This window comes from Buceros rhinoceros, unplaced genomic scaffold (genome assembly GCF_000710305.1).
Source record: "Buceros rhinoceros silvestris isolate BGI_N320 unplaced genomic scaffold, ASM71030v1 scaffold14978, whole genome shotgun sequence".
NCBI lineage: Eukaryota > Metazoa > Chordata > Aves > Bucerotiformes > Bucerotidae > Buceros > Buceros rhinoceros.
Genome location: NW_010427537.1, coordinates 2,285 through 14,297, shown reverse-complemented (window position 1 = coordinate 14,297; position 12,013 = coordinate 2,285). Strand labels below are relative to the sequence as shown.

The following is a 12,013-nucleotide window of genomic DNA, read 5'->3' as shown; positions in this document are numbered from 1 at the left end:
GAAGAGCGGATCAGTGTGAGTACAATTCAAGTGGTTGTCTATAGACACAGGGCCTTCATTAAAGTCCTGCAGCCGTGTGCAACAGAACTTTACAGCTTTATAGCCTTTCCTGTAGAGACTCATCGTTATTCTTGGCAGTTTGCCTTTCTGTTTTTTTCCAAATGAGGGGGGGAAGGTTGTTTGGATCCTTCTGGTTTAGGTAGCCAACTTGAACTTCTTGAGTCTTGATTTGTACAACCGGTACCAGTATCAGAGGTCCATTAGAGCTGTAGATTTGGTCATGTAAGGTGCTCTTAGATGGGGGACTCAATGAATGTCTTTGACTGATTTGGCCTTACCTTTTCTAGATCTCAGTTCACTGAAATGAGATCTCAGTTCAGTGAAGTAAGAATATCAGACCTTAGAGAGCTGTTTTAAAGATGTAATCATTCATATTCAAGAGGTACACAAATACTCTGTGGAAGAAACCTAACAGCTTAGGATAATATTGGTAATGTTGCATTTAGTGTAGTAGGTATGTGCATTCTAAATGAAGGCTGAAGTTATACTCTAAAGAAGGATTGGTCCTGAATAGGAACACATATAGAGTAAATGGGTAACACTGGTTGAATTCAGTGACAGTTCCATTCCATATGTGGAATGGAAAAGGATCCAGCAGAAATACCTAACTTATCAAATGATTAGAAATTATATCATGGTATGTGAAAGCAAATGGGATAAATTCAGGGTACGTGTACATATTTCATTCATACTTTCTAAATGCTTAGTTTTTCACTATTGGTAATTGGTATTCCTTGAGTAAAGTTTTATGCTGTATGTAACAATATGTTACTCATTCAGTGCTGACCTTACTCCTTATGGAAGTACAATCAGCAAACTTGTTTATTGTATTGGATGCCCAAGGAAGTATTTCAAGATAAACAATCTAAGTAGTTGCTATTTGTGGTCCAAGCTGTCTCTGCTAGGGTCTACTCAAGAGCAGAGTAAGGATGAGTGGCAGGGAACTGGTTATCATTCCATGATTCTCAAGTGTCTTTGGCTGTATTCCCAGCTTATTCTTAAGCACCTCGTTGTCTAACTTTTGATGCTGTGTGACTTAACATGCTGCAAATTTATTACTTTATGTTGTTCAGCTACCCTGCTCTTTCACTCTATAAACACCCTTTGTAGCAGGGAAAATGTTAAGTCTTATGGGAGTCAGGTTAATTCTCAGTTTGGCTAGATTCAGAATGTTAGCATCAAGGAAAAGAAAATCTTCTTAATCAGCGAACAAGGAAACTGTTCAGACACCAGTAAAATATAATTAACTAAATAAAACTAGGTAAAATTGTCTTTTTCTTGAGATGTCAAGAGTGCTTTACGTGTCATTATGCAAGAAATACAATTGATCTGCATTGCCAAAGAGGCAGCAAGAAATGTAATCTTTTAAATATAAGCATCTAATGAAAACCAAAGAAAAAACCAAAATGGAGTTAAAATGAATCAGTAGGATAAAATGTGTTCTAGAACAGCTTAAAGATATTTAAGTATACAGGATTATAATTTTAAAGCTATACATATATTTACAAATAAAACTTTTAAATGCCTTGGTTGTGTAGCTTACTGACTGAGAAGACAGCTTTTTTTTCCTGATATCTTTTGTTTATATGAAGTTAAAAATATATTCCTTGTTTTGAAACAGATACGTGGTGGGAAGCTGATGATCTCCAATACAAGAAAAAGTGATGCCGGCATGTACACTTGTGTCGGAACAAACATGGTGGGGGAGCGAGACAGCGATCCGGCAGAGCTGACTGTCTTTGGTAAGGCAACTCAAGCTTTTGTTTCCTTTTCAGTACAAATGTCATAGACTGAATTGACCTGGGCTACTCATCAAAATATGGGACAAAACAAGGTTAACAAAACATGATAGTTCTGCTCAAGCTGCATTTCACAGTTTCTGAAGAAGACCAGGTTTCAAAGGCTGCAATTTATAATTAGGGAGCTTGAAGGCTCAGTGTTTTCCTTCTAAGCACATAGTTTCAGTCTAATTGGAGGTCCTTAGTGATACACATACACTCAGAGACACTAATGCAGGACGCAATGCTCTCCTTCACAAAATAACCAAATGTAATTAAGCTATTTTTAATGCAGTTGACAATCCCTGCTTAACAGAGATTTGGACCAACATTGCCTATTTAAATAATTCCTTATTCCTGTGGGATTGTGAATTGAAACCTTTGTAGTAGAGCACAGAAGATCTCAACTGATTGGTAAAAACTTCTTGGAGAAAATTCCGAAACCAGCTTTTTGAATATATAGAGTTATATTTGTCATTTGTTTTTTAAAAGGCACAAAACAGCTTTTCATCCTGTAAGCCAGGGCAACATTTACATTAATCTAAAATTAATAGGTTTTCTGTGTGAAAGATTCTTCCAGACCTGATGGACAAGGCAAAAAGTTGTTGGGAACATTTGCCCTGTGGTTAGGGTCTAGAGCAAGAATATTGAACCTAGAGCTAGATCATCCTGCTAAAACCTGGTAAGAAGCAAAGCTGCAAAATCCTGCTCTGCTTCTGACATTTCTATTTACCATTAGCTATGGTTTTGTAGGAATTGGTTAAGAGGTCTTGAGCAAACAAGAAAATCAATAAGGAAAAAAACCTCACTGCTAAAGAAAACACGTACATGCATAAAAAATAGAAACAGTGTCAATGTTCCCTCCTGCTACACTTCTTTGATATCCTTGATAAGATACTGATATTCCAAAAGACTGCCTGTAAATCCAGTAAGACTTTCCACAGAAATTCTAAGGTACTTTCTGCAGCAGATGCTCCTGATTTTTTCACCTTCTGCCTAACATGGTGCACTGGAAAACCCTGTCACACCTATTGCCATCTGTGTTTGCTTGTATGTGCAATTCAACATTTGTTTGTACACTTTAAAAAACAAACAACAAAACAAAAAAACCCCAACATATTACAGAATTCAGAAAAAAACATAGAAAAGTTTCTCTAGACAAAATCTGAGAGTGACTGAGGACTTGTTGCATTCCAGCATTACAATACTGTAAAGGCTTCCACTCCATTTAGTTTGTTGTGGATTCATGGAAACATATGACTTTTAAAGAGAGAACTAGTAAGCCTTGCAAAGAAAACACAGAAAGGATCTCTATCAAATTATTATGTCCTTTGCAGCCAATCTGTTGAAGTTGTGCTTTATACAGATGTAAAAGAGACATGACATATCTTCTTCATCAGTTTAAGTACTGATAATCTCTCATAATACTCCCTGTGGAGAGCAAACAGATTGCAGTCATAAACTACAAAGCCTTAAGAAATCCTTAAGAAAATAATTTGCTAAAAAGCATTGAACTGCATGAATAAAAGCTGAAATATGCATATCATCATTTCCTGCAGAGCTGCAAAAAATATTAGGTTTGTCTGGATATGTAAAATAATGCATAGTCGATTACCATATTCTAATTTTTTACAGGATTCTATTGTAACAATAAACTTGTAAAATACAATCTAAGCCTGTTTTGTGAATACTGAACAAAATCAGCAATAAATGAAATTAGGTATTTTAATTATTCATAATTGTGTTAGACCACCTAAAGAAAATTGTATTTAAAATTTCTTTTCTATCTGGCTATCTTCCTATATAAAATCCCCCTTCTGTCTTCTTGCTGTACTAGAATAGCATGCAGGAAGAAGGCGCTCAGGTTATGATCTGCTGTTTGACAAGACAATTCAACTATCCTGTGTCCATGTCCTGGCTGCTGCCTGGCCCTGAAGCCCTATGTTGGTGTATTGAGTTCACAGTATAGGCAAATGCAGATTAGTCTTGGTCTGCTCCATACGAAAAGAGGTTGCTTGGCTTTGCCTTTCACCAGCAGAACATTTGTATTCTGTTCCTGGACTCTAGGCACCAGATGATGTGTGGGTGGGTCCATGCACAGTGCACTGGAGACCATCATCCATGATGTTTCCAGGAAGCAATGTCTCTACTGGACAGTTGAATCAGTCTAAGCATACACAATAAATCAAATAAATGCAGCAACTCTGGGAAACATCAGATTGGCTGTGCATGTTCAGATTGACTTTACTGAACACAGGCAAAACCACAGGTCATCTATTAAGTCCACAGCATTCCTCTAATATGACTTACAGGTTTGAGGAATGTGGGAATAATGCAGATGTTGAAAAAATATAAAAAATATCATAATACTTATATAATTGCCCACCTTTAACTGTTTGGAACATACATCAAAATGGGTGTTATAATTAAAGTGAAGATATCTTAGCTAGGAGACTTAGAGAGTTCAATGAAGTGGCTGGCAAGCCTATAGCTGGTGCTGATTCTAGAGGGGAATGTGTATTAATTAGCTGATCATTAATGTCTCTATTCCTTTCCCAAATACCAAACCCCCAAATGCTTTCCATAATGTGAAGGGGGCCTTAATAAATATGCTACTCTAAGAAAAGCAACTGGTTTGTACTAGTTCTCAAACCTTTCCAGGATTCAGCCACTTGTTACTTTTGGCTTTGCAAGTTTTTCTGTAATACCTGAAGTTAATTTCTGCTTGTAACTCATGACAGATCTCTGGCTTCCTGTAGAGTAAATTTAGCTTGAGGCATTGCCTCTGGAAAAACTGAGTCAGTGTGGTGGTGACTGGTGGCCCGAGGGGAACAGCACCGATGCCTACTCTAAAAGATTACGCTTTCCTGAGCTTAAAAAAAATAAAATGGACAATAAGAACCTTGGAAAGAAATAGGAGGAGAAAATGAAAGTTTTGTGTGTGCAGAATGTATCCACTTGGCTGGGTACCCATTCAGTAACCTTTCCTGAAGAGATAGTTGTGGATAATACGTGTTGAACTTTCACAGAACAGGTAAATATTTTTTGTTCAACCCCATCCATGTAGGAAACCTAGTTTTCAACATTTGGGCACTTCTAACAGCATACTGTTAGTGTCGGCACAGATTGCATTTCCTTTGTTTTCAAGTCATGGTTCTTCTACTAGCTGAAAATCGCCATAATTTCACAGTAAGATACCACAACGCAAACTGATTATATAAGCAGTGCTTCCCAAAAAATATTGTTGTGTTTTCAATAGTGACAGTGATGCATTATATTTTGTTAGTCTTCTCTTTCAAGCACCAGTGATAGTTTTTGCATTTATTAGGCTCCAAGGTGTAATCTTGAGGCAAGAGGACAGGGTCTGTCAAGTAGTCTTTAACTGGCCTTTAAAGGAAGTTGTACTGCTCACAAAAAGATGCACTGTTCTAAAGGCTAAATTCAGAAGTGATACAAATCAGGTTGCTTTGCTTGTGTTTGGGCTGATAGCCTTTGTCTGAAGAGAATTAAAGCAAGGTACAAAACAGAAACAATTTCATTCAAATTTGTAAGAAAACATGGTTTGTAAGTACATAATATGGAGCCAGAAATTAACTGACAAATTACTGTTTAAGTTAACCTTTTATAAATTTGTCATACTACTGCACAATTCTCAGATAAGTTTTCAAGTTGTCTGAACTTTTGAAACTTTCAAGTTCCTCTTTTTTTCCCTTTGGACTTAAAATGGTATGTTTGAAGAGAACGTACAAAGTTATATCTTGTATATTGATTCTGAAGCTCAGTGAAATCAATGAAAGCCTTAATATATCAACTTCAAGAGGCTGGCATCAAGCAGTGGAAAAAGATATATTTAGAAGAGCCTCAAAAGAATGTGAAGCATAACTAAGAAGGGTGCAAAAATGTCTTAAAAGATATGTCAATTCAGACATATTAAAGATTGTTTTTGATTAATCTTTTATTTTATCTTTGTTACCTGAACCTTTTTTTCAGCAAATAAGGTCCTGCAGGGTGAAGGGTTATTTTTGTCTGATCCTTGAAGAAGTATTTGTGTTTGATGTTCTCTAGACATTGTCAGGCTGAAAGAGATACCACACTTCCATGGTGACATGGTATTAGAGGAAAAAAATCCAAATATCATGAGCTCTGTCTATGTGGAAGGCCTTAGCACAGAGTCTTGTCCTCTTGTATCATGGAAATTAGTCCCAGAAGCTTTCCCAGCTGCATGGAAAATTAACAAAACCAGGGAATACATTCACAGTTCAAGACAGAGAAATTGGCAGTGTGTATTTTGTCCTCCAGATCAAAGCTCTTCCCATTTTCCTTCAAATCCTTGTATTTCCCACTTGCAGTGTGCTTGTGTCAGTTTGCAAAAAGCCAATTTGATTTTGCAGTATTTGTTATCTGTAGATGCTGACAAGTTGTAATAGGACAATAATAATGTTGTGGAAAAGGACTTGATCTGCTCTCAAATGTCCATGAGTAATGCTTAGTTAAAAACTGGATTTAACATGGTTGTAGATGTATATTAAATGAGAAAACCACAACTGATAAAAATCATTCTACTCTGTGCCTTTACTGTGCAAGCTCATTGCGTCTTGGGTACACTACACTACTTCCACAGGGTGCAGAGGTTTGCAATGTCTACACAAATGCTTATTTCTCAAATGACAGTAGAAAAGTGCCTAAAAAGAGATAGTAGAAGAATGTCTTTAAATATAAAACCATTTGCTTCTGCAATTGTATTTTCATTTATTTGACCAACAAAGGTAAATTTAGTGTGATCCTAATATCCTGTCTTCCACATTTTTGTTTTTGGCAGAGAGCTTTACTTTAGCTAGATCATGTTGCAGTTAATGAAATACCTTTATTGACAGCTTTCTGAAGTGAAACTTACTTCCAACCATCTAATGTTTCTTTTTTTTCTTTTACATCAGGACACTAAAGTGAAAAAAGCTTTTATTTTTAAATGTTTGCCATTAAATCCTTCCTGAAAGCCTTTTAATTAATATTTTAATACTTCTTTCTAGAATCCAAAACAGTTTTTAAAAATGATGGCTTCACTCCAGCAGACAAAGAAAACAGTTCTAAATCAGACTGAGCCTCTGCATTATGGGGGCCATGAAATCCTTTACTCCAACAGTTGCCTCAGCAGAGAAAACATCTTAAGGTAGTTAGGATCCCTTTAACTAGATTGAAGTCCCATATATGGCTGTCTAACTTTCTGAGGAACAGAGGAAGGGCAGTAATACATCTGAAGGTCATCTGGGTCTCTCTAATAGACTTTGATACTCAGACCAATTGTTAAATTGAGGAAAAATTGAGTTCTGGGGTTGACTTGTGTCAGCACCCAAAGCAAGGAAAGGATTTTCATATTTTTCTGGTTAGGATCAGTTCCGTAGGCTTTCTTACAGCCCATATCTTCACACACTGCAACAGATTGTAGGTGTGTGTCTAGATTGCATTAACAATCCGGCTTTACAACTGCAAGCAAAGTTTATTCTGAAGTTATAAAGGTCAGCCTAGTAATAGCACGACTGGTTGACATGACATATAGCCATGACCTATTTTATAGTTCTCTTCAAAGATTTTTAATATTCATCAGAGAAGGTCTGGGAAGTGGATACTTTATTTACTCAGTGAAAGCTTATAAAATAGCTATATTAAATTTTCTATATATGTCTGTGATATTAATTTGTTACCCTTTCTTCTTATTTCTTAAATATATTGTGTTCTGAACGCTGTTGACAGAGTAACAATGTTTAATTATACCTTAAGGCTTTATTTATGGGCAAATAATCTCAAAGGAAAAAGAAAAACAACTTTTTTCTCGAGTTTAGCTCTGAAACTAAATTTGACCTGGCTGTGTGAAGAAACCTTTATTTAGCATGCATGGGCAAGCAGCGCTCTGTCTCCTGAGAGATTAACATTGTAAGCAAGTTATGCAGGTGACTCAAATCCAGTTAATCTCACATAAAGAATGTTAATTGCATTGGCAATGGCATTCACTCTGATCGCTTTATAGCTGTATAATTAGCTTTTGGACGTATTCAAGGGGTTGTCTGAGTGATACAAATACAGGAAATAACATGAGAGATAACTTGTTCTTTCCGGATTCATACTGTGCAAAATGCAGGGATGATGAAAAAGTGGAAATAACAGTTGTTGGTATTTGCATGTCCTTGCTAACCGGCTTCTGTACTTGCACAGCTACTTATTTTGTAGAAAATTCTTAACCGTTTTGGAAAACATATAGTTAGAGAAGCTGGTCTGAAACAAATGTATGTATACTGCTTAATTGCCTTGATGTGGAATCAAGTGATTTACTTCATGACCTTTGAGCCATTTACTGTCTTGTCAGCTGGGTTCTCCTCAAAATGTGAAAGGAATGTCTTTTCTCATTTCCTGTATAGAAGCATTTACAGCCACAAGAAGCAATTTCATAAATATGCATACGTTAGTTTCTTAGCTGTTTTCAGGCAGCTTTTATAAACAGTCTAAACCAATTTTTGTGTGCAGACCAAGCCAACATACAGGCTCATGCAGAGTTACTTAAATCACCTATGAGGATGCTGATCAGGATCTATATTTCTTGGTTTAGGGGTTTTTTTTAATAACAAATACCAAAACATAGAGTGTATTGTATGCGAGCTCAGAGCAGGGATTGGTCTGAGCTCTTCTTAGAAGAAAGAAATTGTGAATAAGATGCTTCTGCAAACTTACTTAAGATATTTCCTTCTAGATCTGCATACTTACAGACAGGGCAAGCGCATCACTTAGCATTAAGCTTTGTGACTAATGCTTTTGTTACTTTGTCCAGTTTAAATAAATTTGTCAAACTAAAAGCTTTATCCAAAATTTTCCATGCTCAACTGGAAAACTGATTTTTTTTTTATAATTTCCAAAATAATTTGTTCTTCTCTAAGAATGCTGGGGTTCCTGCAGTTTGGAGGTGAAAGAGGTAATTGGAGGGAATTGGGTAAGGATTTTGGAGAGGAATGGAGGAAGCTTTTTGTCCTGAGGAATACAGGTCCCTCATGTTGAATAACAGGGACCAAAAATTTGATGGGAAATAGCTACACAACACAGAGATGTTATTTTTCGTTTGTCCAAAGAATTTTCACTTAATTTAGGCAGTTATGCAAGTTTGTCTCTCAAAAAAAAAAAATCAATTCATATGCCAGAGACATCAGGTAGAATGCAGGTCTGAACAACATTGTCCTGCAACTGCACAGCACTCCTGCTGCTATCACTCTCGTGGGAGGATGCTTGGTTACTTCAGCCAGTTTTTCTTGTATTAATGTTGTGAGTGGACTGTATCTGCGTGGCACAGAGAAAAGAAGCTCCAGTTCAAGGGTAGTTCAAACACACAGTGGAGAACAGTCAGCTTGCTGTGATGTGTGAAGAAGTTAGAGGCATGGACAGTTGGAAGGGAGACTGGACTTATCAACTTGCTGGGTTCCAGCTGTGAAAAACAATATTCTGAGTTAGGAGGAGACAAATCAACTAAGGAAGCAGTTGGCAGCTGGAAAGAGCTGACGCAGCTGGTGGCTGGAATAGAGGGGCACTTGACGCACTGTCACAGGCTGGCAAAGACACGTAAGTCAGGGTAGGAGCAAACCTAGCTAGAGATTGGGAAGTGTCAGGAGACTACATGCACAGAGAAGGAAAAACGTGATGAACACACCCAGGACGAGAAGCTATAGTGAAGGTTGTATATGGTTTGTTCACAGGCTTCAATCGGGGAATAAACATTGAGATTTCAAGGTGCAGGGAGAGACTAGAACTTGCCCAAATGATGCTGGAACCTGCAGGTCCTGGTCAGGACTAGGAATAGGACAAAAACAATGGCTTGGGAGAAATGAGGATAAAAATTTTTGCCTGTTAAACATCTGTAAAAGTGCAATAGATTCTTAAACATGTCTAGTCTTCTGATGTCAAAGTAAGTTTTTCCCTGCCAGTAGGTCCCCCTGCCAGTATCATGAAATTCGTATGTGATGCTGTCACTCATTTACATAATTATTAACAGGTAGATTTGTGTCCTTATTTCCTAGCTTAATATTCTGATTTTTAAAAGTGATCAACATTCTATCAGCTAGAACTGAAGCTGAACTTTGAACACACAAATTTAATGCTAAATTCTCAAAAGAAAAAAGAAGGGCAGTTTTGTGTCTCAGGTTGAGCATGAAAATTTAGCAGGTATTTTTTTACCTTGCTTTCTTAGCTTCTCTCCAAGGTGGATATCTATGATGGATATCTATGAAAATAAATGAATTGTTTATGAAGCATTAAGATAAGTGTAATGAAGACCATGAGGAAATTAATAATTCCTTCTTTGAAGTGAAGTTTGAGTAGTATGACAGGAGGCCACCCACTAAACAATACAACTAAAGCAAAGTATTAAGCACCTGCTCATTAAATGAATACCAACAATTTGGAGATGTTTGGGGAAAAATAGTATTTGATCATATAATTGAAACCAGTCCCATAAGGCATAAACAGAAAAGGAGTGACTAAAGGGCACGGAGTAAGCCTTAGTTCTGGCACAGAGGTGCTGCATGCTTGATTTTGCAACCTTATTAATGTTCTTTTAATGTTGGGGGGGTTTATTATTTGGATATAATAAACATGGATAGCCAACCCATAAACTCAGCTCTGTAGTTATTAAGACAAACTGTCTAACTGATCTAGTATTGCTAGCATCTGTTTGAGTTTTGAATAATTTTTAAAGTGACCTCATACCCTTCAACTTGTTGAGTATGAAATGTGAAATGTAGTGTGTAACCAGTTTTAAATGTCTTCATAATAAATCCCTGTCTTGAGTGGAAAATACTGCTTCAAAGAAACCCCATCTTATAATGGTTTGACTAGAATAACTAACTTATGACAATAAATGTGTGGTATGGCTAGGAGAGGACAGAACAAAATTTATGCAATCCAAAGGCAACTTGGAAACTAATGCCAGTGACTTCTTTTCAAATGAAATTACTGGTGCTTTGAGCTTGTACCAGTACAACTGAGATCAGACTGTGGCTCTGCATCTGAATTTTCAGCAGGCCTGTACAACATTATGATGATTAATAATATTTGTAGCCATGCAGGCTAGCGTAACAAGGGTAAACAGAACATATTATTCAGACCTTAATTTAGTTTTCCATTGTAAAGTTAGCCAGGAGGATCAGGGAAGCTTTGACCTCTGTACAATAGTCCACAACTGGCTGAGATGCGTAACACAGAGTTTACATTTTGCTCTGAAGCATCCAGATATTGATTATTGCCAAAGGCAGGCTATTTCCATTGGCAGCTCATATATCACTACAGCAGGCAGAAGCTTTTAGATCATGCTCTGTGCATGCAGCGGTGCAGAGTCAAAATGTTCGCACAGAAGGATGTAGCCTTGGAGACCTCTTGACTTGGCAGGTGGGCAGGTGTTAGCATGGGCTTCCTTCTGGTTGCACTTGGCTCTTGTGCAAGGGCTGGATGTGACAGCCCCTGCCTCTCCAGCCTGAGAGGACTCTCTTCCGAGCTCTTTATGCACATCATCAGTTCCACTTGTCTGAATTTGTGGAGCTCAGCCTTCTTTCTTCGTTCTGTGAATTGGTAAACAAAACGATGCTGAGAAGTCAAAAGTGTTCAATTCAACCCTCTGACTCACTAAGGAATTTTAATGTCTCTTTCAAGAACGGCCCACGTTTCTCAGGCGACCGATTAACCAAGTGGTGCTGGAGGAGGAAGCCGTGGATTTCCGGTGCCAGGTGCAGGGGGATCCCACACCCACAGTCCGATGGAAGAAAGATGATGCAGACTTACCAAGAGGAAGGTGAGCAACATTCATGTTCCCCTCACTTTCAAATTTCAATTGTTGAGTAATGCTGGAATCGCTCCCTACTACCTATAGTTTGTTTTTTGACATCATGGCCAAGATTTATTTTCCATATTGCTGGTCTTTTGACACTAGAAAACACATTTCTGAGCCAACGGAGCAGGGAGACCCAGTCTGTGTTGAATCATCTCCGTAGTGTGGAAGGGAAAATGTGATGCATAGGTATTGTGAGCACATAGGTATTCACTGAATTTGCTGGGGAAAGTAAAGGTGTTTTAGGAATGTACTAGTGATAGTAGCCTTCATAATAATGTGCTGATGCCAAAAGGGAGAATACTTGGCTGGAGAGTGCAGA

At 37.5% G+C, this 12,013-nt stretch overlaps 1 protein-coding gene across 1 annotated transcript in view; it reads left to right on the top strand.

Annotated features, from left to right (window-relative positions):
• The window catches only part of LOC104498549 (roundabout homolog 2-like), a gene marked incomplete at its 3' end in the record, with an annotated part of 15,359 nt that extends 3,704 nt beyond the window's left edge, over positions 1–11,655 (top strand). The window contains exons 3-5 of the mRNA XM_010141942.1: positions 1–15; positions 1,682–1,802; positions 11,517–11,655. Of these exons, the coding sequence (XP_010140244.1) occupies positions 1–15; positions 1,682–1,802; positions 11,517–11,655 (275 nt within the window). The remainder of the gene's footprint in view (positions 16–1,681; positions 1,803–11,516) is intronic.
• Positions 11,656–12,013: the final 358 nt, after the last annotated feature.